Source organism: Pristiophorus japonicus, chromosome 17 (genome assembly GCF_044704955.1).
Source record: "Pristiophorus japonicus isolate sPriJap1 chromosome 17, sPriJap1.hap1, whole genome shotgun sequence".
NCBI classification, from domain to species: domain Eukaryota; kingdom Metazoa; phylum Chordata; class Chondrichthyes; family Pristiophoridae; genus Pristiophorus; species Pristiophorus japonicus.
Genome location: NC_091993.1, coordinates 10,707,610 through 10,734,639, shown reverse-complemented (window position 1 = coordinate 10,734,639; position 27,030 = coordinate 10,707,610). Strand labels below are relative to the sequence as shown.

The following is a 27,030-nucleotide window of genomic DNA, read 5'->3' as shown; positions in this document are numbered from 1 at the left end:
AGTGTTTAATTATATTTTATTTTAATTCATTTTAAATATGTAATTTAAAAATGTTTTTATTTCTTATATTAAATGTATTTTTTTTTAATGCGATCCCCATTTATGCTTATGGGAATTCCGAACATACGGAACCCCAGAAGCATGAATGTGGACCCCCTCCTTTGGGGGCTAACCCACGTGATCCCATGGACGCTTGCGAACTGCATGCACCCCGAGGATACATGGGGCCTCTGTGCTGGCCTACAGAGGCCCAGGAGCGCAAATCTCTGAGGATCCCAAGGCGGGAAGCCTCCGACCACAAGTTCAGCCCTGGATCATTAAACTGCGCCACATTTTTGCTAAATTATTCCTGCAGATATGGTCCTAGTTTACACATGACAGTATAAGCTATGGCAGCATCATGGCAAAAACCTGTTTCCGTCTACCATCTGTTGGTATCAAAAAATAGATAAAGTTTTTCCTTGTGCAAATATATGTAGTGTGCAATAAAAAAAACTGATTAAACCGCCTATCAAGAGGGAAAAAAAAAAAACATGACTACATTTTTGCTTATGCTCTGCTCCAAATTGGAGCCTTGTTCAATGGGGCAACGCATTGGAGAATTTGGCAAAGAGGTTAATGTGCCTGATTGCTAGTACTCCCAGTTTTCCTGTCATTAATGATTGGAGGCCGCAAATTGAGCATTCTGACTTCCAGATCCAATTCACCCATTCACGCTCCTGAGCGAGATTCTGCATCTATGCATGCAGACCAGAAGTACTGAACCAGGTTACATTGTTAGGTCCCAATGTAACCAGCTATAACTACAACCAGTTATGAACCCACCCTCCCTAAACAATGGCTGACTGTAAACACGTGTCTAATACCACACAGCTAGTGTTACAAACGATACTAAATTCAGCAGAATCCACTTTCCTTCTTTCCCCAACATTCTGTCCCTTAATTTCCCTCTTGCTGGGGTATGATTGCATTGGCACCAACAGCTCTCTGGGTATCTCAGCCAAGTTGCTATCCTCTGCGTGAGCTTAGATAGCAAGTGTCATCACTGTTTAAAAATGAATGGCCCTGCAGCCAAGCATCAATTCTGCCCACACACACACACAATCTTTCAAGTAAGATTCATCGAGTAGCGATCAGGAGCAGAAACCCTCGTTGATTTTGCCTCTTCCTCGCTGTTAAGGTAAAACCATTTTCAAATAAACCATCCTTGTATTTGCTAGTTCTACAAGCTGCCTTGAAGATGTGGTTCGTATCACCACCTCAAGTCTCTGCTTTCATACTGTCGTAACTGGTGTATCCCCGAGCTGTTTTCTAAACTTACCTAGACTTGTAAAAAGAAAAAAAGACTTGCATTTATATAGTGCCTTTCATGACATCAGGATGTCCTAATTCGTTTTACAGCGGCTGAAGTACCTTTTGAAGTGTATTCACTCTTGTAATATAGGAAACACGACAGCCAATTGGTGGATAACAACTCACACAAATAGCAATGTGAAAATGGCCATGTAATCTGTTTTAATGGAGTTGGTTGAGGATACATATTGGTCAGGACGCAGGAATCCAGAGATAACTCCCCTGCTCTTCTTCAAAACAGTGCTGGGGATCTTTTACGTCCACCTGAGGGGGCAGATGGGGCCTCGTTTTAAAGTTTCATCCAAAAGACGGCCCCTCTGACGATGTACCACTCCCTCAGTACTGCTAGGAGCATCAGCCTGGATTTTGTGCTCAAGTCTCTGGAGTGGGACTTGGACCCACAACCGTCTGTCTCCAAGGCTGACACCTGTATGATTACGGTAGCTAAAGAAATGTGAAATGAAAAGAAAAATCATTGTGCAAGAATAATGCCAAGGTCAGAAGTGGGTAGCAGTGGGGACACTCTGCAGAGGTACAAGCCAGTTACAGAGCAACAGCAGCTGTCTTTGTAAGGTGCAAAGGATTCAAGAATAAAGCTCACGAGGTCACCGAGGACCTGAACTCCAAGTAAGCGCAAAACATTGAGTGGTTGCTGGCCAACTTGGTATCCATGCGCATTGAGTGAGCTTGTCTCATCTGGTATCTCAAATGAATGTTGGATCCAGAAATATGTATTTGCAATTCTATCATTTTTGGAATACTAACTGAGACACAAGGCCAATTTTAATAATACAGATTGGATTTGATGTAAACATTAGGGCTTACTTTGTTTATTGCAGCAAATTTTTCAGCATCAGTGATAACTAGAATGTTGATAGGGCCAGTCGAGTTGTGAAATAGTTGGGAGAAGGTCCATCAATTTCAAACAAAGCAATTTGTGCTGTACAGGTACAAAGTCTCAAATCCGGCATCCTTGGGACCGAGACTGTGCCGATTTTCGGATTTTTCCAGATTTCAGATAAGAAAATCAAGAGCATACATATGCTACCAAGACAGACAAAGTACTAATGGTGGTGTGGGTCGGGAAGAGGATCATTTGGCAAGGCTCGGACCGATCGCTCGCCAGTTAAAACATAGCAGCGAAGTCAATAACTAGTCTGGCCCGCCGGTTTTTGGACAATAATTCCAGATTTTATTATACTGAATATCAAATGGAATTTTCTCAAAAATGTTGGTATTCAGATAATTCCGATTTTCGGACAGCCGGATTTGAGATGTTGTACCTGTAATAAGTTCTCGCTTGCCTTTTCTGACCAAAGCGGTTTCCTCCCTCCGGAATATATAACCTCTGTGCTCGGACCACAGACAGTCCCTCGAAATCAAGGAAGACTTGCTTCCACTCTAAAAGCGAGTTCTCAGGTGACTGAACAGTCCACTACGGGAAGTACAGTCTCGGTCACAGGTGGGCCAGACATTGGCTGAAGGAAAGTGTGGGTGAGGAGTCTGGTTTGCCGCACACTCCTTCCGCTGCCTGCACTTGATTTCTGCATGCTCTCGGTGACGAGACTCGAGCAGCTCAGCGCCCTCCCGGATGCTCTTCCTCCACTTAGGGCGGTCTTTGGCCAGGGATTCCAAGGTGTCGGTGGGGATGTTGCATTTTATCAAGGAGGCTTTGAAGGTGTCCTTGTAACGTTTCTTCTGCTCACCTGGGGCTCACTTGCCATGCAGGTGTTCCAAGTAGAGCACTTGCTTTGGGAGTCTTATGTCGGGTATGCGGACAATGTGGCCCGCCCAACAGAGCTGGTCGAGTGTGGTCAGTGCTTCGATGCTGGGGATATTGGCCTGATCGAGAACACTGATGTTGGTGTGTCGGTCCTCCCAGAGGATTTGCAGGATCTTGTAGAGACATCGTTGGTGGTATTTCTGCAGCGATTTGAGGTGTCTGCTGTATATGGTCCACGTCTCTTGAGCCATACAGGAAGGCGGGTATCACTACAGCCCTGTAGACCATAAGCTTGGTGCCAGATTTGAAGGCCTGATCCTCGAACACTCGTTTCCTCAGGCGACCGAAGGTTGCGTTAGCACACTGGAGGCGGTGTTGGACCTCGTCGTTGATATCTGCCCTTGCTGATAGTAGGCTCCCAAGGTATGGAAAGTGGTCCACGTTGTCCAAGGCTGCGCCATGGATTTTGATGACCGGGGGGCAGTGCTGTGTGGCGGGGTCAGGTTGGTGGAGGACCTTTGTCTTACGAATGTTTAGTGTAAGCCTATGCTTTTGTACACCTCGGTGAGGATGTTGACGATGGCTTGGAGTTCAGCCTCTGAATGCGCGCAGACGCAAGTATCGTCCGCGTACTGTAGTTCGACGACAGAGGATGGGACGGCCTTGGATCTAGCTTGGAGGCAACCAAGGTTGAACAGGTTCCCACTGGTTCTATAGTTTACTTCCACTCCAGCGGGGAGCTTGTTATACGTGAGATGGAGCATTGCAGCGAGGAAGATCGAGAAGAAGGTTGGCGCAATGACGCAGCCCTGCTTGACCCCGGTCCGGACGTGGATTGGGTCTGTGGTGGATCCGTTGGTCAGGATCACGGCTTGCATGTCGTCGTGGAGCACGCGGAGGATGGTGACAAACTTTTGGGGGCAGCCGAAATGGAGGAGGACGCTCCATAGTCCCTCGCGGTTAACAGTGTCAAAGGCCTTTGTGAGGTCAAAGGCGGCCATGTATAAGGGTTGGTGCTGTTCCCTGCATTTCTCTTGAATTTGTCGTGCCGTGAAGATCATGTCCATTGTATCCTATAGCAGATGGAAGCCGCACTGTGACTCCGGGAGGAGCTCCTCAGCCACAGGGAGAAGACGGTTGAGGAGGATTCTAGTGATTACTTTCCCAGTGGCCAACAACAGTGCTGGGATATGGGTCTACAGGCATCAGTTATCATCTGGTCCCTACCTCAAGGAGCATTCTTTACGTGAAAGTCTTCTGTCCACTGCAGAAGTTGGCGATGAGCCCAATCCTGTCTGTACCCAAGATCCAAACATGCAAACTTCTAGTCATTGAATACATTTAAGGTGGAGATTTTTGAACAATAAGGGTTAAGGGGAGCGGGCGGGGAAGTGGAGTTGAGACCAAGATCAGATCAGCCATGATCTTATTGAATGGCAGAACAGACTCGAGGGGTCACTCCTGCTCCTATTTCTTATGTTCTTATAGGTGTTGCTGGAAGGCAATGGGGAGTGGGAACCTGGCATTGGAGTTAATTGTGCCATACAAGCTGAAGAAGATTAGGGACTGAACCTGGGATCTTCCTAGGCTGCATGGATCAGCTACTCACTGCCTGAGGCAATTGAGCTGCTGGGGAAACCTGGCAATACAACTTTAAAGGCAAAGACCTATCAGGTAACATTGGTTAACATCTACCATAAGCCACATTTAGAAGTAGCCAACCTCGGGCCCACTGACCTCGGACTTGTTGTTCCAAGTTAAGGATGACAGTAACTGCCTGGTGAAGAATAAGTAGTTTGGTTTGGGGTTTTTCACTCTTCAAGTGAAGTTGACACATTCGTCCAAGCTCTTTAAATGCTTCATTGATGTCTCTTACACGAAGACGTTCTCTGGCATTATTTGCCATTCTCCTATCGCGCTCTCTTTCTGCTTTTTGCTCAGGATTTAGGTCCTCATCTTCGTGATTACTGCACAGGAAAATAGGTATACAGTGCTCAATTGCAGTTAATGCAAATTATATAAAACATTCTACTGAAATCAGGTTCAATACCTGCTATAGACAGAAGGTAATTATACACTTAAACATGGACTTACCTTGACCTTCCTCGAGACTGCATTTTGATGTCATTTTTAGATCCTTCGTCATCAGATCTCCTGTCATCGGATGAGAAGGAGTCATTTGTGTTCTCATCTTTCGCTTCTGTTTTGACTTCTGCTGGACCCAGGGCAGAAGCCTGACTTTGTAAACTTGATAGTCCTGTGCAAAAATATAAACACCCCAAGGTCACACACTATTTCTAAAAACAAACTATTATAATTTACTTGGGGAGATTTAGAGTTCATATTCAGTAAAATGTCATTTTGAATTAGGTTGCTATAAAGAGATACCTCTGTAGTTATCCTGTGCCTGGTGATTTAATTCTGCACTTGAAGGGGGGGCTGTATTGGGGAGGATCGAATGGTTGCTATGGAGACTGACAGATTCATCCCGATGAGAACCAACCTACAAAAGATGACAATTTATTCTACTATTGCCTATGATGAAACTATCATCCAACTAATTTAAACATAAAAATGTAAACAGGAGGATTATTACTCTGTTGCTTCAATACAAATTGTTTAATAATTGATTTTATGTGGAAATCTATAAAACTGAATTTGTGCCTAATGAGTGCACCTAATTTTATATAATTATCTGTGGAATATATTGTAGACTCCATTATACAGTGCAATACTGTGAAGTGCACAATAGTGCCATATCATTTTCAGATTTATAATGAAATAAAGCGCAAGTACAACATTTCTAATGATACTCCAGTAATTGTTGATATTAAAGTACACCTAATAATCTGATAAAGGACAATATAAACGTGCTACTCAAGTGTTTCCTTCTACTTAATTTTCCACTTTCTCAAGTTAAGCCACAACCGCCACAGTATTCTCCTCAGTCCGGACAGCAGGCCACAGACATTTCCAACTAGGTGCAATGCAGTTTGGAAAGTTTGAGCTGTGTGGAAAGGACTCCACTCTGGCTGACACAAATCAATCATTGAGCAGAAATGTAGGTAAAAATGGGATTTTTGAATTGGGTCTCAAATTTGGACATCCAACATATTCAAATAGCGGATATTGAGGTATCCAAGTATTTGATGCAACCGAAAAGTAAACAGTGAAAAATAGTTAGATATGCAATTGATAAGCGATCACATAACCAACTGCATTACTCTAAATTAGTAATGAGGAACTGGTTTACTGAGATTATGCATTTAACCAAAATACCAATGTTGCTTCAATGCAGCACAACAGTCAGTGTGATACATTTTAAAACACGAGTACAAGTCCAAATTATTTCCACAGGGCATCTTAAAAACTGAAACTCTTTTTTAATCTATGTTTGGAATGTTTGAATTATATTGCAACAGTTACAACATGCAAGGAAAACCCCATAGAAAAATACAAATGTAGAAAAACAAAATCATAAAGGGCGACATTACAGCAAAGTTCAGAAAAGCCATGTTATGCGATAGCTAGCTTAAGGGACAAGTTTATGATCGTCAAATACTGAGACAAGAATAATCTGAACAGCAGCAACGTTGGAAGATAACAAACGAAAACAACGCAATGTCACCGTGAGGATTTAAGACTAGTTTTGTAGATGTTTGCCGACATAACCACTGTGACTTCACGTCCAACGGCAATTCATTGGCAAGGAGAGAAGTTAGGAAATACTTCTTCACACAAAGGTTTGCAGAAGTGTAGAACTCTCCACTGCAAAAAGTTGTAGATTCCAGCTCAATTCATAATTTGAAATTGGAGAGCGATAGATATTTGCTAGCCAAGAGTATTATGGGATATGGAGCTAAGGCAGGTGGATGAAGTTTGGATATAGATTAGCCACAATCTCCCTGAATGGCAGAATAGGCTCAAAGGGCTGAATGGCCTCCTCCGGTTCCTATATGGGAAGTTCTGATGACATGAGAAGTTACTGTATAAAAGTATTCAAGCCATAGAGAGCCACAGACGATTCATTCAGACCTAATGTTAGTTGGGGTAGTTACAATCAGGGCAGCTAAGACCAGGAACACAAACCACTGAACACATATTCAAAGGTCTCAGGCATGATAGTCAGGGCTCTGAAGGTTCTGTTCAACAAGCATATGTGTAATTAGGTTCAGATAAGTGGAAATCACCCCTTTGGGACAATAAAAATCAAATTATAATGAACAACCAATAATACGGCAAAGGGAAGGGACAGCTGCAGCTAATGTTTCTCCTTGTCTCTCACAACCACCCAGTACAATGAAATGAGACGGGGAGGGAAGGAAGTCACCTCCATAAACCCAGCACCACCAAGAAAGCACTGAAAAGACTCAAAATAAATCATAGGAGCCAGTGCAATCAACCCCCCGCCCCCCTCCCCATGCACAATAATTCCTGAGTCTAGTGGGGTCGCTATGGAGATAACTATGATGGGCTTGAGCTTCTGCAATATCATGGCCCAAATATGTCTAGAGTAAAGTGGAAGTGGCAGTCAACTCTTCCACATCCTCTCCAACTGTGATCTATAATTTCAGGCGACCAAAGATGCAATCGCACTGGTGTGCCCCAAGTACAAGAGAGTTTCTGTTGTTCTTTGATGAATTAGGAAGTGCAGACCAAATAAGCTTGCACTCCTCATAGAAAATTGTTCAAGATCAGCTATATCCAAAATAAGATGAGCTCACCATGTCCACAGTAACAGCTGTAAAATCAGCCTTAGATTAACTAATTAACAAGGAGTCCTACCTGGAAACTAAACAGCTGCTGGCATGGAAAATGAAGGACAGTTTGGGGAGATCTACCAAAAGTCACTGCCTTTAAAAGGAATATTTGCCTTCTAGAAAAGCAAAAGATCTACTCAAGTAACCTTCCAGTAGCGGGGGAGCCATAAAAGGCCCTTATGGAAGTAGAGAATCTTCTGGTCCAATTTTGAATATATTGGACTGAGAGCATTTGTAATAGTGTAAATAAAGAACCACTTTGAAAACACAGATTCTGCCCAAAGAGAAAAAGAAATAGAAGTACATTTATTTGCCATCTCACAAATTATCCCAAATACGTAAGGATAGTTAAAACATTAAGAGACATAGATGAGTGATTTGCACCCTAAAATATTGAAAACCCTGATGCAGTCCAACAAAATGTAGAGGATAAAGCAACTGAAACCTGTTTCCATCAAAATAGGAGCATATCAGGCATCTTATCTCAGGAAAGCTAGCCACACGACTTGTAACATTACAAGTTTAAAGAAACAAAAATAGAACTCTTGAACTAAACAGGATACAGAAGAGTTGTGAAACAATCTTCCAATTCCACAAGCGGTCACGTGCAAAGCGTTTCAATCTCAGAACACCACTCTTAATTTTAGTATATCAAATATACATGCATAAATAACTTGCATTTCCATTACACTCTTTACATACAGGGAGACATGTAAGAGTCCTTATATCAAGAACAAAAGATGGTGCCAGGCAGAGTGAAAAAATAACAAGGATTAAGGGAGGAAACCAAAAACACAGGAAAGGAGGAGGGTCTTAAGGAGAATTTTAAAGCAGGAAAATAGAAAGGAACAGCGCAAGGGCAAGGAGCAGTAGGGTTGCCAACCCTCCAGGATTGTCCCAGGGTCTCCAGGAATTAAAGATCAATCTCCAGGAAACTGCTCTGAGCAACCCAGGAGAAAAATCATTGGGGTATTAAACAATAAACAATAGTGTTATCATTTTCTTTGAACACTTATTTATTAGTTGTAAAAATATTTATTAGTTATAAAAATATTGGACACAAATAAAGTCCAGATCAATCCAATTTGGTGAGTTTGTTCTCTTTCCAGTTGGCCGTAGGAAGACAGTGTACCTGGAAGATGTACCATGGCAGGAATGTGGGGCTGGACCGCTTCCAGCCAGGTCATGTGATGAAACCTCCAGGAATACAGCCAACCAGAATTGGCAAACCTCGCGATCACCCATGGTAGTGCAAGAGATATGGGGGACAAGAAGCAACCTGGTGCCAGAGATGTGGAGGATGCATACAAAAATAAAAGGCAAGAGGAGATATCTGGGCCAAGTCAATGAGCTCAAGGTCAAGTAGCATGTCACAGTTCTGCACTTTGTGACTCAGCCCAATGGGATCTGATGCTGTCAGGCTCAAGGTATATAGTAGCTGGCAGAAGCCAAAAAAAGCTTTGGGTTTGATAACATTAAGCTGGAGGAAAGAGACACTTTTTGATCTTTATTAAACATGTAATTTACATAATCACAGTGGAATCTCTATTAGCTGCCACAATGAATAATGGAAATTGGAAGATAATAATCAGTCCCCAAATCTTCATTTACAAGGATGGTACTGTGATTCTCTAGATACAGGAATTAAGTAAAGTACAGTATAAATTTGAATAATATTGAATTTAATCTTTGAGCTGTGACATTCCATGTCAGATAGGAGGAGAATGGCATTAATGGGTTTTGCAATGAAGTGCATTTTGCAGAAGGCTTCATCCCATGAAGATTCTAGCAGATAATGGAGGTTCCACTGTATTTATTCAAAGGAGAATTAAATGTATTAAAAATGGCCACTGAACTGGCAAATTAGCAACTCACCTGCCTATGATAATTACATTATTTTATTTACTCATCCTGAGCTTCATCACTGACTGAATCTGCCTTTGAGAGATTTGCATCACAAGTATAATTAAATGGCAGAGTATTTCATCAGAAATCTCACCAAAGAAACATACCACAGTATTTTTAAATATGCCCAATTGAAATTATGTATTTTAGAAACATAAACAGGTCATTACACAATGTAAGTACCTTATTACAAGCACTTACAGATTTTTAACTTCTATCAACTCTTTTATTAGTTGGAATCAAAACGATCTGTCAAGATGAGCAAAGTCTCCCTAATTAAAGGCTTTCATGTCCTATGTCACACAATGTGGAATTCTCTCCCCCCTCCCCCCATTAATCCTCCTATCTAAGAAGATTACACAGCACTGTGCTTTCAGGATATGTGATCTCACTCCTATTCTTGAAAGTTAAAAACATAACATCCAATGTTCTTGGTCGGTATGAATTTCAAAATACATGGGCCACATCAGAGTGACCTCTGTCATACAACATTATTGTTTGTACGAAAATGTTTCTATCCGAACAGTGAACACAAATTATTCAGGAAAAATTAGAAACATAAATGAACAACGCTAGTCTATTGCATCAGTATTACAATTGAGTTTTTGGAACTATACACAACATAGGGAATGCGTTTCATGTAATTCTCTATTGGATTAGGATTCATTCACTCATTCAGTGCAGGTTGATTAACTTTCGAATAATACAAAACTAGTATTCATTTTTTTTTTAAATGGTGAAAGTTTAGGCATTTCCATCTTGGGCTGTGAAATTAAGAAAGGAATTTTAAACCATTTGCCTAAAATATACAACAAAAGTCAAACCATCCAGCAACTGCTTCTGGGACTGCACTATGGTCAAAATAAATTATTTAAAATAATGTCAAAGTTTGACCACCAGAGTGTAAATCTCTAAATTCTTCCTTCACAGCCTCAATAAGGAAATTCTGCCCTCTTCTTGAAAGCTCTCCTCGCTCTTGCGTTGGGTGCCGGCAACTCTCTGGTTCTCACCCAAATGGCTGCTCTTTCTGTGCGAGTCCTGGCTCCAAGGATCAACAGTATTCATAAGTAACTGGAATTATATTGCTCTCTTTTAGTCATAGAATTAAACGGAATTGAATTACCCAAGCTTTTCATTCAATATCTATGAAGTTAATTCGCCTTCCACAACACCAATAAAAAGACAATTACATCTAATCCTAGTCAACAGCTCAAATAAAAAAAAATGCCAACACAGTATATCTTTAAGGCATGTTAGCAGAGCAGATTCAATTTGCTCACTCCCAGTGAATCTCATAATCCTTATTTTGTATGAAATCCATACATGTCCGTTAGGGACATTAAACACAAAGTGAAGTTATTCTTTTATGGGCAGTAGCCTCAGGTGACTTTGCATCATTTCAGATGAAGTAGCAATCTCCACAAGACATTTGTGGAGTAAATTTCAGTTTCGTTGCCCTCCACTTTCCTACAATATGAACCTTTGAACGAGGGTTGAAATTTGTACAAGTGTCCCTTTTTATTTTTCCACGGCTTTTAAGATCATGATTTCAGACTTTCTAGTTAGTGCACAGTGATCAGATATTTAATGTTGCATTTACATTGCAGCTACCAAGACAGGTAGTTTCAGTTCGGACAGGTAGTCTTTACACTATTTGAATCCTGTCTGGCTAAAACTTTGACTGTCCTGTTTAAAAAAAATAATAAAATTGTGTTTTTGTCAGATTTTTGAAAGACGAATTAACTTCATGGACACTGCATGCACAGAACTCTTGCCCAACAGTTAAAACTATCCTGGTTGGAAGTCATTCCTTTCATGACTAATCCTTACCCAAAAGGTTGCTCACTGATGCTTATTTCAGCCATCTGGGTGACAATTACATCATGGAAGCAATTATGGTTAAAAGATGTCATCATGGACTCAATTCCTCAATAAAGCCTGTTGCCTGTGACATTTGCAATTAGCAATGAGAGGCTGTGCCAGCAGGTTTGGTATTTGAATTACGAGTTGACCACAAATTAATTGTTAGCAGGAAAGAGAGGTCAAAGCAGTCTAAATATGTGCCAATTCAATAAACGATAGAGAAACATTCACAGCAAATGGGAATGAGGATTTAAAAAAAAAAATACGATCTAGAACAAACTTAAATATTATGATTTGTAGCTGTTAACCACAAGTTGTTCATCAGGATTCACTATTCTCGAGACCAATAATGTTATTGCTTCTCTGTCAGTCCCATCTGTTTTGATGTGAAAAATTACAAAGATTCACACCAATCTTCAGAAACAATTTCTGTCAGCCAATCAAATCTCAATTCACCCCCTCCCCACAAATGTTCTTCTCATCTCCAAAATGGAGGATGGAAACAGAGAAACCGAAAAGACAGGAAAATAAACTATTTTAAACATTAAAAAAAAATCAAAATAGATAGTTAGAAACAGAGAAAATATTACGGAGGGAACAAACAAGAGGAAAAAGTTTTCATTCAAATTGCATTTAGTTTAGGTGTATGGGGTTAATATTTCAATAATAAAGCCACCGATTGTGACCAATAGGACGTTTCAGCACATTTCAGATCATAAGGAAGTCTCCATATTTTTATTACTGTCTCCAAGAACAGCTTGCACTTTTCAATTTTGCTTACTGCAAATGCTAACCTGGCTGAAAACATAACAGCACCAGGAGATTCAGATCAACTGTCCATTCCGAGACAGGTATATGTTATGGATTGGCGAATGATAGTTAAGGGGTTGACTGTGGATGGGCAATGGCAGACATTTAGAGACCGCATGGATGAACTACAACGATTGTACATTCCTGTCTGGCATAAAAATAAAAAAGGGAAGGTGGCTCAACCGTGGCTATCAAGGGAAATCAGGGATAGTATTAAAGCCAAGGAAGTGGCATACAAATTGGCCAGAAATAGCAGCGAACCCGGGGACTGGGAGAAATTTAGAACTCAGCAGAGGAGGACAAAGGGTTTGATTAGGGCAGGGAAAATGGAGTATGAGAAGAAGCTTGCAGGGAACATTAAGACGGATTGCAAAAGTTTCTATAGATATGTAAAGAGAAAAAGGTTAGTAAAGACAAAGGTAGGTCCCCTGCAGTCAGAATCAGGGGAAGTCATAACGGGGAACAAAGAAATGGCGGACCAATTGAACAAGTACTTTGGTTCGGTATTCACGAAGGAGGACACGAACAACCTTCCGGTTATAAAAGGGGTCGGGGGGTCTAGTAAGGAGGAGGAACTGAGGGAAATCCTTATTAGCCGGGAAATTGTGTTGGGGAAATTGATGGGATTGAAGGCCGATAAATCCCCAGGGCCTGATGGACTGCATCCCAGAGTACTTAAGGAGGTGGCCTTGGAAATAGTGGATGCGTTGACAGTCATTTTCCAACATTCCATTGACTCTGGATCAGTTCCTTTCGAGTGGAGGGTAGCCAATGTAACTCCACTTTTTAAAAAAGGAGGGAGAGAGAAAACAGGGAATTATAGACCGGTCAGCCTGACATCGGTAGTGGGTAAAATGATGGAATCAATTATTAAGGATGTCATAGCAGTGCGTTTGGAAAGAGGTGACATGATAGGTCCAAGTCAGCATGGATTTGTGAAAGGGAAATCATGCTTGACAAATCTTCTGGAATTTTTTGAGGATGTTTCCAGTAGAGTGGACAAGGGAGAACCAGTTGATGTGGTATATTTGGACTTTCAGAAGGCGTTCGACAAGGTCCCACACAAGAGATTGATGTGCAAAGTTAGAGCACGTGGGATAGGGGGTAGTGTACTGACATGGATTGAGAACTGGTTGTCAGACAGGAAGCAAAGAGTAGGAGTAAATGGGTACTTTTCAGAATGGCAGGCAGTGACTAGTGGGGTACCGCAAGGTTCTGTGCTGGGGCCCCAGCTGTTTACACTGTACATTAATGATTTAGATGAGGGGATTAAATGTAGTATCTCCAAATTTGCGGATGACACTAAGTTGGGTGGCAGTGTGAGCTGCGAGGAGGATGCTGTGAGGCTGCAGAGCGACTTGGATAGGTTAGGTGAGTGGGCAAATGCATGGCAGATGAAGTATAATGTGGATAAATGTGAGGTTATCCACTTTGGTGGTAAAAACAGAGAGACAGACTATTATCTGAATGGTGACAGATTAGGAAAAGAGGAGGTGCAGAGAGACCTGGGTGTCATGGTACATCAGTCATTGAAGGTTGGCATGCAGGTGCAGCAGGCGGTTAAGAAAGCAAATGGCATGTTGGCCTTCATAGCAAGGGGATTTGAGTACAGGGGCAGGGAGGTGTTGCTACAGTTGTACAGGGCATTGGTGAGGCCACACCTGGAGTATTGTGTACAGTTTTGGTCTCCTAACCTGAGGAAGGACATTCTTGCTATTGAGGGAGTGCAGCGAAGGTTCACCAGACTGATTCCCGGGATGGTGGGACTGACCTATCAAGAAAGACTGGATCAACTGGGCTTGTATTCACTGGAGTTCAGAAGAATGAGAGGGGACCTCATAGAAACATTTAAAATTCTGACGGGGTTAGACAGGTTAGATGCAGGAAGAATGTTCCCAATGTTGGGGAAGTCCAGAACCAGAGGTCACAGTCTAAGGATAAGGGGTAAGCCATTTAGGACCGAGATGCGGAGGAACTTCTTCACCCAGAGAGTGGTGAACCTGTGGAATTCTCTACCACAGAAAGTTGTTGAGGCCAATTCATTAAATATATTCAAAAAGGAGTTAGATGAGGTCCTTACTACTAGGGGGATCAAGGGGTATGGCGAGAAAGCAGGAATGGGGTACTGAAGTTGAATGTTCAGCCATGAACTCATTGAATGGCGGTGCAGGCTAGAAGGGCCGAATGGCCTACTCCTGTACCTATTTTCTATGTTTCTATGTTAATATACTAATATTTCTCTCTTGTTTAGAAGAACATGTTACATGATTTGCAGTCAATCCACTGAGGGCAAATGGATTTTACAACTAAGTCAGAAAGATTTTTGCTTTGACTCATGTGGGGTTTTTGAAACAATACTTTTGGAAATACTTCCTGTTAGCTGTATACATAGTTCTGTTTATTAAATCGGCCAGAACACTGGTTGTCACCTTGGAGTCAGCAGCTGTGAAGCACAGCCCTATTGTTTTTGAAATCTCTGGTGAATGACAGCAATACGATCTGGGTACAACACCTTGTTGGTATCATACATCCCTAGGTCTGAATTTCAAACGGTGTGAGATGTATCTGAGGAACCATGCTTGCAATTCAGTAATATTTCAGAGGTCAGCAAGATAGGGGCTGGAGACTCCAAAGTGAGACAAAAGCCGATGTATAAATTATGTTGTGGAAACTGATCCAGATCTAGTATCACTGAATTAGTGAAAGAGTGAACCATGTACTATTTTTGTATTAAGCAGGTAAAAGTAAAGTTCTATACCTAGGATTACGGCACAGAAACAGGCCATTCGGCCCAACTAGTCCAAGCTGCCGTTTATGCTCCACACGAGCCTCCTCCCATCTTTCCTCATTTAAATCTATCAGCATAACCCTCTATTCCCTTCTCCCTCAAATGTTTATCTATCATCCCCTTAAATGTATCGATACTGTTCGTTACAACCACTCCCTGTGGTAGCGAGTTCCATATTCTCATCACTCTCTGGGTAAAGAAGTTTCTTCTGAATTCCCTATTTGATTTTTTGGTGACTATCTTATATTGATGGCCTCTAGTTTTGCTCTTCCCCACAAAGTGGAAACACTCTCTGTGTCTACTCTATCAAAACCTTTAGGTTAATCCCTCAGTCTTGAGATCAAGCCTGTTCATCCTTTCCTCGTATTTCTGGTATCAAGTATACTACTGTATGCTGCTTATGGTATTTTTTGTAAAACTGTTCTGTAGTTTATAGCCTAAGCCACAGTTGACAGAATTTAATTTACCAGTTTGCAAAGTCTAGGAGATCATAAATCTCGAGTCATATCTAGTAATCTCAATGCAGTATCAAGAGTTTCTGTTCAACCAATGGACAATACCAGATATTCTGGATGTAAGATTGCACTTTGACTTGTAGGGAGTCTGGGCTTGCTTATGGGAGTTCAGCACGAGAAAAATCTGTGTAACACCCAGAAAAACAGAACATTTATGTTTTGTGTAGTTTTATTACCGTAACATTGGAAGGGGGTGCGGAGGGATTCATCATTTCAGTAAATGAGCTGAAGGCGCACCAACCTGCTGGACCCATAAAGACAAAAACTTCACTGTACTGTACCAGCGAACAACATGGGAGTTAAATCAAGCATCGAGCATAGAACACATTTCAAACATAAAAATACTGGAATATTGTCTGCACCAAATATTTTCACATAGCAAATACAAGCAGTGGTGATCAGTAAGATTTTAACAAATAGCTACGGCAAAAATCATAATCTTATCAGTAATGTGGCCTACCTGAGGCTCTCAAGAAACCTTTTCCCAATGTTTTGTGAAAATATAATGATAAATGAACATTTTAGAAGAATGCATGCACATAACCTGCTAGAAGTGTAGAAACAGCTTTTAGTTATTCGGACATTTATTTCAATGTTTTTTTTTGTTTGGCAAAGGGAGAGGAACTAACATCACATTCGAGAAAATGAAAGGAAAAATTAAAAATGCAAGTGCATTAGACAGATTTGTAGGCCCTCATTATTAACTGCAAACCACATCATTTAGCCAAGAGTAAATGACTATTATACTATGAGAGATTGTAACTGCTGGAGTCTTTCTGTAAACTAGAAGTGAATCAACAATGAGGCAATTTATTTAATATTTCTAATCGTAGTGTTTGAGGTTTTAATTGAGTTGGGTGTTCAGTAATAATGAATTCCACAATTGATGTTTGTAAAACTAACCTTAATGTTCTCTCACAGGAACGGTACTAAACAAGTACAATTCAACAAATCCTGTTAAATACCTACACCAAATCGGAATAAGTTTTCTATAAAGACCATCATCTACTTTTGCATATTTTGTAGAAGGGTCATTTCAAAAAATGTGGAAAATTAAATGTAATTCTGAACCAACAAATTATTTACAGATATGAATTATGAAACAATACTTAAAAAACAAGACTAAAATATTTTATACTCATTTCGAAATGTAATGCAAAAAGCTTAAGTTGCCAACCAACCAACACCACATCAATCTGAACACATGGTGGTGCTTCTGCACCAGAATTATAACCAGTCACCATTTAATACATGACTTGAGAGATCAGCAGTTTTATATATATGTGATTAATTCCTACCTTAAGCACTTCAATTCCTTTGTAGTGCCACGCATTAAAATGATCAAATTATACAAAAAAGTCATTTTGTGTTCTTTAAACTAAATAAATACTGGGAAATTCCTCCTCATCCATCATTAATTCTTGCCTCAGAAACACTAAAAACTCTAGAAATGGCAATAAGTTGCTGGTTTTAAGCCACTTCCACTTGAAACAAAAAGGATGACCTTTTTCTTGCAGGGGCACAGTCATACAATTGTGAGGCTCCTCGACCAATCACACAAATACAGCGCTTCAACTGGCACTGGTCAGAGCTCTCCCACATCCCCAGGCCCATCTCACCCAGCTCAAATTGGTGGAAAACCAGAATAATTCAGTACACACTAGGAATTGATCTTAGTTTTTTGCAATATTGAAAGCATGCCGATAAAATAGTTAATTAAATATGGTAATTTTCAAAATATTGCATGAACTACAATTATACTTGATTACACATTAAAAAGCAATAGTCCATCAAAATGTGATTGGGGGTGATATATTAGCATGGATTGAGGATTGGTTAACAGACAGAAACAGAGAGTAGGAATAAACGGGTTATTTTTGGGATGGCAGATGTAACTAATGTAAATAATTTGTTGGTTCAGAATTACATTTAATTTTCCACATTTGCTGAAATGACCCTTCTACAAAATATGCAAAAGTAGATGATGGTCTTTACAGAAAACTCTATTCCGATTTGGTACCAACGATATAGGTAAAAAACGGGATGAGGTCCTACGAGACGAATTTAAGGAGCTAGGAGCTAAATTAAAACGTAGGACCTCAAAAGTAGTAATCTCAGGATTGCTACCAGTGCCACGTGCTAGTCAGAGTAGGAATCGCAGGATAGCTCAGATGAATACGTGGCTTGAGCAGTGGTGCAGCAGGGAGGGATTCAAATTCCTGGGGCATTGGAACAGGTTCTGGGGGAGGTGGGACCAGTACAAACCGGACGGTCTGCACCTAGGCAGGACCGGAACCAATGTCCTAGGGGGAGTGTTTGCTAGTGCTGTCGGGGAGGAGTTAAACTAATATGGCAGGGGATGGGAACCAATCAGGGAGAGAGAGGGAAACAAAAAGGAGACTAAAGCAAAAGACAGAAAGGAGATGAGTAATAATGGAGGGCAGAGAAACCCAAGGCAAAAAACAAAAAGGGCCACTGAATATAAAGGGGCTGCAGGAGGGGTCAAAACTAAAAATCATGGTTTAAAAACTAGTATTAAAACACTCTACCTAAACGCACGCAGCATTCAAAATAAAGTAAATGAGTTGACGGCACAAATCATTACAAATGGGTATGATTTGGTGGCCATTACAGAAACGTGGTTGCAGGGTGGCCAAGACTGGGAATTAAACATACAGGATATCTGACGATTCGGAAAGATAGACAAGAAGGGAAAGGAGGTGGGGTAGCTCTGTTAATAAAGGATGATATCAGGGCAGTTGTGAGAGATGATATTGGCTCTAATGAACAAAATGTTGAATCATTGTGGGTGGAGATTAGAGATAGTAAGGGGAAAAAGTCATTGGTCGGCGTAGTTTATAGGACCCCAAATAATAACTTCATGGTGAGGCGGGCAATAATCAAGGGAATAATGGAGGCATGTGAAAAAGGAACGGCAGTAATCATGGGGGATTTTAACCTACATATCGATTGGTCAAATCAAATCGCACGAGGTAGCCTGGAGGAGGAATTCATAGAATGCATACGGGATTGTTTCTTAGAACAGTATGTTACAGAACCTACAAGGGAGCAAGCTATCTTAGATCTGGTCCTGTGTAATGAGACAGGAATAATAAACGATCTCCTAGTAAAAGATCCTCTCGGAATGAGTGATCACAGTATGGTTGAATTTGTAATACAGATTGAGGGTGAGGAAGTAGTGTCTCAAACGAGCGTACTATGCTTAAACAAAGGGGACTACAGTGGGATGAGGGCAGAGTTGGCTAAAGTAGACTGGAAACACAGACTAAATTGAGGAACAGTGGAGGACTTTTAAGGAGCTCTTTCATAGTGCTCAACAAAAATATATTCCAGTGAAAAAGAAGAGCGGTAAGAGAAGGGATAACCAAGGAAATAAAGGAGAGTATCAAATTAAAAACCAATGCGTATAAGGTGGCCAAGGTTAGTGGGAAAATAGAAGATTGGGAAAATTTTAAACGACAGCAAAGAATGACTAAGAAAGCAATAAAGAAAGGAAAGATAGATTACGAAAGTAAACTTGCGCAAAACATAAAAACGGATAGTAAAGCTTTTACAGATATATAAAATGGAAAAGAGTGACTAAAGTAAATGTTGGTCCCTTAGAAGATGAGAAGGGGGATTTAATAAATGGGAAATGTGGAAATGGCTGAGACCTTAAACAATTATTTTGCTTCGGTCTTCACAGTGGAAGACACAAAAACCATGCCAAAAATTGCTGGTCACAGGAATGTGGGAAGGGAGGACCTTGAGATAATCACTATCACTAGGGGGGGTAGTGCTGGACAGGCTAATGGGACTCAAGGTAGACAAGTCCCCTGGTTCTGATGAAATGCATCCCAGGGTATTAAAAGAGGTGGCGGAAGTTATAGCAGATGCATTCGTTATAATCTACCAAAATTCTCTGGACTCTGGGGAGGTACCAGCGGATTGGAAAGCAGCTAATGTAACGCCTCTGTTTAAAAAAGGTGGCAGACAAAAGGCTGGTAACTATAGACCAGTTAGTTTAACATTTGTAGTGGGGAAAATGCTTGAAACTATTAAGGAAGAAATAGCGGGACATCTAGATAGGAATAGTGCGATCAAGCAGACGCAGCATGGATTCATGAAGAGGAAATCATGTTTAACTAATTTACTGGAATTCGTTGAGGATATAATGAGCATGGTGGATAGAGGTGTACCGATGAATGTGATGTATTTAGATTTTCAAAAGGCATTCGATAAGGTGCCACACAAAAGGTTACTGCAGAAGATAAAGGTACGCGGAGTCAGAGGAAATGTATTAGCATGGACAGAGAATTGGCTGGCGAACAGAAAGCAGAGAGTCGGGATAAATGGGTCCTTTTCGGGATGGAAATCGGTGGTTAGTGGTGTGCCACAGGGATCGGTGCTGGGACCACAACTGTTTACAATATACATAGATGACCTGGAAGAGGGGACAGAGTGTAGTGTAACAAAATTTGCAGATGACACAAAGATTAGTGGGAAAGCAGGTTGTGCAGAGGACACAGAGAGGCTGCAAAGAGATTTAGATAGGTTAAGCGAATGGGCTAAGGTTTGGCAGATGGAATACAATGTCAGAAAGTGTGAGGTCATCCATCTTGGGAAAAAAAAACAGTAAAAGGGAATATTATTTGAATGGGGAGAAATTACAACATGCTGCGGTGCAGAGGGACCTGGGGGTCCTTGTGCATGAATCCCAAAAAGTTAGTTTGCAGGTGCAGCAGGTAATCAGGAAGGCAAATGGAATGTTGGCCTTCATTGCGAGAGGGATGGAGTACAAAAGCAGGGAGGTCCTTCTGCAACTGTATAGGATATTGGTGAGGCCGCACCTGGAGTACTGCGTGCAGTTTTGGTCACCTTACTTAAGGAAGGATATACTAGCTTTGGAGTGGGTACAGAGACGATTCACTAGGCTGATGCCGGAGATGAGGGGGTTACCTTATGATGATAGATTGAGTAGACTGGGTCTTTACTCGTTGGAGTTCAAAAGGATGAGGGGTGATCTTATAGAAACATTTAAAATAATGAAAGGGATAGACAAGATAGAGGCAGAGAGGTTGTTTCCACTGGTCAGGGAGACTAGAACTTGGGGGCACAGCCTCAAAATACGGGGGAGCCAATTTAAAACCGAGTTGAGAAGGAATTTCTTCTCCCAGCGAGTTGTGAATCTGTGGAATTCTCTGCCCAAGGAAGCAGTTGAGGCTAGCTCATTGAATGTATTCAAGTCACAGATAGATAGATTTTTAACCAATAAGGGAATTAAGGGTTATGGGGAGCGGGCGGGTAAGTGGAGCCGAGTTCACGGCCAGATCAGCCATGATCTTGTTGAATGGCGGAGCAGGCTCGAGGGACTAGATGGCCTACTCCTGTTCCCAAATCTTATGTTCTTATGAGTGCCACAAATATCAATGCTTGCGCTTCAATTATTTACAATCTATATCAATGACTTACTTAGATAAGGGGACAGAGTGTAATATATTCAAGTTTGCTGACCATACAAAGCTAGGTGGGAAAGTAAGCTGTGAGGAGGACACAAAGAGGCTGCAATGGGATACAGACCTGTTAAGTGACTGGGCAAGAAGGTGGCAGATGCAGTATTATGTGGGGATGTGTGGAATTATCAACTTTGGTCGGAAAATGTTGGTATTCAGAGACACCATTTTCAATGACTTTGCGACCAGGTTTTCGCCGTGATTTGACTCTGTGGCGAAAACCCGGTGGGCGGGATCTTCGGGGTACCTTTTTGTGGCGGTGCTTCCACATACCGCTGGGGAGAGGTGCGCCAACGTGCAACATCGCAAATTGTGTTTGCGATCGATTTTTAGCTCTCTCAGGACCCGTATTCTGCGCCCAGAATAGCGACAGGTCAAACCTGTCTGTGCAGTCATGCCAGCAGAGGTAAGTATGATCATCTGCAAAAAGGGTAAGTTAAAGTTTTTATTTTTTAAATTTTTTTTCCAGTGATTTAGTTGGTAAGGGTTTGGTGAATTTTTTTTTAGCCCTCCCCAAGGCCTCTCTTGCAGCACTATTGGCCCCGGACTAAAGTTGCTGAAATTCGCGGTTTGCACCGTGAATCCACGTGCAACACCAATTTTTACCGATGCAGAATTAAAGGCCGAAAAGTGGGCCTAAAAACATTGGCGCAGCAAAAACGGTAATTTTGGCGTAAAACTACCGCTTTAACAAAAACTCAAATCCAGCCCGTAAACTCAACACAAGGGGTTGGCCATTTAGGACTGAGATGAGGAGAAATTTCTTCACTCAGAGGGTTTGTGAATCTTTGGAATTCTCTACCCCAGAGAGCTGTGGATGCTCAGTTGATGAGTATATTAGAGACTGAGATCGATAGATTTTTAGACTCTAAGGGAATCAAGGGATATAGAGATCGGGCAGGAAAGTGGAGTTGAGGCAGAAGTTCAGCCATGATCTTACTGAATGGCGGAGCAGGCTCAAGGGGCTATACTGTCTACTCCTGCTCCTGTTTATGTTCTTGTGCTGTTGATGGAAAATGGACTCAGCCTTTTACTGCAATGCCAACTCAACTGTACAAAACTTTAAAAAGTGCATTTTAAATACTTTATAGTACTACTTATATTATCTGTAAACTGTAGAAACATGATATGATCTTCCAGATATTAATTTAAAATTCAAAGCTTTGTACATTCTTTGACCTGCCCAAGGCTACTTTTAACTTTAAAAAAATCTGTAGTTGTTGTTCGTGCCATAGCAGCTTACCACAAGATACTCCCCTCAAGCCTTAAGGATCTAGGTCAGTAGTAAACAGCTATGATATGCAGCAGAAGATGCGATTCTAGCAGGGTATCAGAAAGCAGAGAATGTAAGGTCCTTGCTACTTCTGAAGCAGCAACATATAAGCATAGTAGTGGCAGATCTGCCAAGTTGTTGTAATAACCACTGTTATGCAAAGTTGCAATTCATAAAAATTAGACTAAGGGGGGAAAAAAATCCCATCAAGACTGCTGAAAACAGACATTAGCAGATTTGCCTGCTTCAACATTTACAATAATGAAACATATTTAAGCAGTAAGAACTGCACATCCTCAATGTTTTCTGGTATCAATAGCCTTGGAGGAAGTAAGACAGGCTTTGGACATTTTTGGAGAGTCTCGAACGAGGGGTCATGGTCTCAGGATAAGGGGGCGGCCACTTATGACTGAGATGAGGAGAAATTTCTTCACTCAAAGGTTTGTGAATCTTTGGAATTCTCTACCCCAGAGAGATGTGGATGCTCAGTCGATAAATATATTCAAGAGGGAGATCAATAGATTTTTGGGCATTAAGGGAAGCAAGGGATATGGAGATAGGGTGGCAAAGTGGAGTTGCTGCAGAAGTTCAGCCATGATTTTATTGAATGACGGAGCAGGCTCGAGGGGCATATGGCCTACTCCTTTGTTCTTATTTCCCTCATTTCTCAGCTACCTGGCTTTATTTGGATGTAGTTCCCCAGGTATCAGCCAGGATTTCACCAAAATGGGCATTTTTGTTTTACCTGAGCCTCAACTGTGTGTGCTATTTAACTCAGGTGGCATCACAGCCAGGTCATCCTATCCTGTCTTCATCTGACATCCATATCTTCCGCTGAGATTGCAGGAAACCAGGACAGGGAACCTGGGCCGATTTTTCTCTTCCTAACCAAGGAGGTCAACTGTAACAGTCCCATTACTTCACTAACTGAGATCAGCTATTCAGCACAGGGATGGAATTGAATTTTACTGCCAGAAGCAAACAAGGCTTTCAGATTTCCCAAAACATTCACATATTTCCCTTTGGAGGATTTAAATGATCAGAGATGACAGTGATTTAGTGGCTGCTTTTTAAATAACAATGTTTAACCCTCATCTAAAAGAGATAGGTTTTTCTGTGTGTAAGGAAACATTCTATTACTAACCTATTATAAACGAATGGCAGTTTAGTAAAATATTTGTCTTTAACTTTAAACAGGTAAAAATATACCCAATGAGCTAAATTATTTTGCATTTTCTAGTTTTCATTGCAAAACGTGATTAATTAGGAGGTGAGCTTCAAACTGGACTTTATACCCAAAACTTCCAAATCCAAAAGCTGGCCTCCACAGTTCCTCCAATATAGCCGTCAACTTTAGCTGCTGTGTACGAGCACTGGCAGTCATTTTTTCCCTTTACCTGCCCTCGTGAAACCACGCTTTTCAAGGCAGTCAGCAGGAATATGGATGTTAAATCCATAAATAGCATCAGCTTGACTCAAGTTAATAACACTCACCTCTAGGGCAGAAGTTTGAGAGTTTGAATCCTATAGTGGCCAATGCTCCAGTACAGCACAGAGAATGCTTTATTGTTAGAAGTATCATCCTTTGGAAGAAACATTAAACTGAAGCCTAATTTTCTGTTCAGGTGCTCAAGATGGACATTTAAAAATCCCAGAAAAAAAGCAGCAAGCTCTCTGGAGTGGGCTGATCAATATTCCTCTATCGACCAATACCATTAATAACATTAGGATAGTCGCTGCAGAACAGCTGTATTTGCCTACAGTTGCTGCACTTCAAAAAGGTTAAGTGCTTTAAAAAGTTTTGAGGTGATAATGCAAATAGTGTAGTATCAAATGAATCAGATATATGAACCAAATACAACAGGCAAGAATAGGAATTGTGAAACTTGACTTCTATCATTATTTTGCAAAGGCGAAATACTGTCTTAACATGGTCCATCCTCTTTTCTTCTCATCTTCATAACAGACCAAAATGTGGCTGATCTACATAAACATAACAGGTGTTCAAACAGTTCTGTGTGTCAGAGCAGCAGTCTGTTCTGCAAGACCAGATAGTTCAATTCATTAGCATACAGCTGACAGACTGCAGTTTGGGTGGTGACTTGGAGCACTGATGACACATTTGTCTACATTTCATGGTTGTAAAAAAAATTATCTTCAAAATAAAAGACCAGTGCCAGCAAAATTCAGCTTCGGTGCCCTCAAAAACAAATACAACCACCTACAAGTTATACACCACTTATTCTTTTGTATGTATATTCAGTGGCATGAGTAAAAAAACATGTAGTGCTTAAAACCTTTTTATCTCACCAATTTCCTCTCCTGACATCCTGAAGTCATTTATTCCTTGCAGCACATGATTGTATGAGCCAGTTCCACAGTGTGCAACCCCACAGCCATCCGGGGAGTCCCAGAAAAACTTTTTCAAACAACTTTACTTTTTGAATATCTGCATAATTTTATGTAATTTTCTGTAACATTCTAATATCCAGAGCTTCTCCACAGTTGCTTAGCCTCTCTCAGTTTTAATAAAAATGTCCATGGATTTCTTGCTGGAAGCAAAGGAACTGTTGCATTCAAATCACCAGTCGGAAGCAGGCCTTTTATTTTAAAGCAAGTCTATTTTAAATGCATCTTTTACATTTAATGTTGAAATTTACACTCCACCCCAACACCACTAAAATAGCATCCATCCATTTAGTTAGCAGCTAGGTAACGTACCAATTGAGAGATGCAGGTTTGGGATCTGTCATTATTTAGGAGGTGTACGAGAGTAACCAATCAAGCTTCACTCCCCAATCGCCTTCCTTCTTTCCTTGCTATTGAAGCACTGACCACAGTTGATCAGCTCCGCTGGGCAGGCCACGTAGTTCGCATGCCAGACTCGAGACTCCCAAAGCAAGCGCTCTACTCGAAACTCATCCACGGCAAAGGCGGGCAGAGGAAACGTTATAAGGACACCCTCAAAGCCTCCCTGATAAAGTGCGACATCACCACTGACACCTGGGAGTCCCGGGCCATAGACCGCCCTAAGTGGAGGAAGTGCATCCAGGAGGGCGCGGAGCTCCTCGAGTATCGGCGCCAAGAGCATGCAGAAATCAAGCGCAGGCAGCGGAAGGAGCGTGCGGCAAATCAGGCTCCCTGCCCACCCTTTTCCTCAACGACTATCTGTCCCACCTGTGACAGAGACTGTGGTTCTCGTATTGGACTGTACAGCCAGCTAAGGACTCATGCTAAGAGTGGAAGCAAGTCTTCCTCGACTCTGAGGGACTGCCGATGATGATGATGATCTTGCTATCACAGTACTTGGCATCTGCTCAGCCAAGGTTGTGAACTTTCATAATGTTGGGAATCTTGAAGATACTATCATTACATGGCATTGCCCAAACAGGACTACCAATGTGCCACCCTGTTTGGTATGATCTTGATAACGTGTTTGTAATTGAGGAATTTTTTTCCTCACTGCTTTGAGGATTAAATTCCATGACTTGAGTCCATTATTTTGTGGAAACCTACAAACGGCCGTTATTTTATACAAGTTAATTCACCTACATATATATTTAATTTTTTATCACTTTCCATTTTTAATGCCAAGGATACGCTGCAAGATGTGCCTGTGGAGGTCAGTACATCTGGTATTTAGCACAACCTGGGCGGCGGACTGGATGAGTAACCAGTACATTTTGTCAGCTTTGAAATGGGAATTTTTTTCTCACACTCTTGGGGCCCGAACTTGGTCAAAGCAAGGCCGAGAGACCTGGCGGTACTTTGCCAGGAGGATTCCTCTAAATAAAATATGCCAGTACCGCCCGGCGGCAAAAAAACGACTTGCGCCGTGAATCTGGGTGGCAGCGGGCAGGACTCCCAATCTCGGCAGCAAATGCAATCCTCGCCAAAGTGCCGCCGAGGATTGAGTTGGGCTCAGGGAGAGGGGGGGGGGGGGAATAAAAATTTTCACCAAAAAAAAAACCACTGGAAGACCTTCAGGGGACCCCATACACACAAATCGCTGGGGGGAAAAAAAGTATAAATGATGTTTACTAACTTTTTTTGCAAGTCTTCCTACATGCCGTTGGGGTTAGACCTGCCTTCACGCAGTGGTCCTCCCCCTGCTGCCGCTGACTCCCGCCCGCGCCAATCTGGCAGCTTGGCAGGCGGGAGGACACTTACGCGCCTTGCTCGCTAGCGCCGTAAGCCGGCGGTTCCCAGCGGTACTCCCCTCCCGTCGGCGGGAGGCCGCCACAAAAATGGCACCAAGGGGAAACCGCCCAAAAAACTTGATGGCAGCTGGGCAGTAAGGCCACCAAGTTCGAGCCCTTTCTCTCCAAGACAAACAAACATTCAAAATATTTTGCCTGAATAAAGCTTTTGAGATTTGTCCTTGAGCTTTTCTTCAAATAATTCCACAAAACAACTAAGCAGGTATCACTCCAAACCTTTGAGCATTTGGGCTAACTTAATGTCTCTCATGCAACCCGGAAGACTGTGCACAATGCACATGCTCAGACTGCAGGATCTGCAGAGCCA

The 27,030-nt window shown here is 41.6% G+C and overlaps 1 protein-coding gene across 8 annotated transcripts in view; it reads right to left on the bottom strand.

Annotated features, from left to right (window-relative positions):
• The window catches only part of tcf12 (transcription factor 12), a 318,722-nt gene that overhangs the window by 8,016 nt on the left and 283,676 nt on the right, over positions 1-27,030 (bottom strand). For all 8 annotated transcript variants that reach the window (XM_070858349.1, XM_070858348.1, XM_070858350.1 and 5 more), the window contains 3 exons: positions 5,465-5,579; positions 5,171-5,333; positions 4,814-5,043 (listed from right to left, as the gene is read on the bottom strand). In XM_070858349.1, coding sequence (XP_070714450.1) covers positions 4,814-5,043; positions 5,171-5,333; positions 5,465-5,579 — 508 coding nt within the window. The remainder of the gene's footprint in view (positions 1-4,813; positions 5,044-5,170; positions 5,334-5,464; positions 5,580-27,030) is intronic.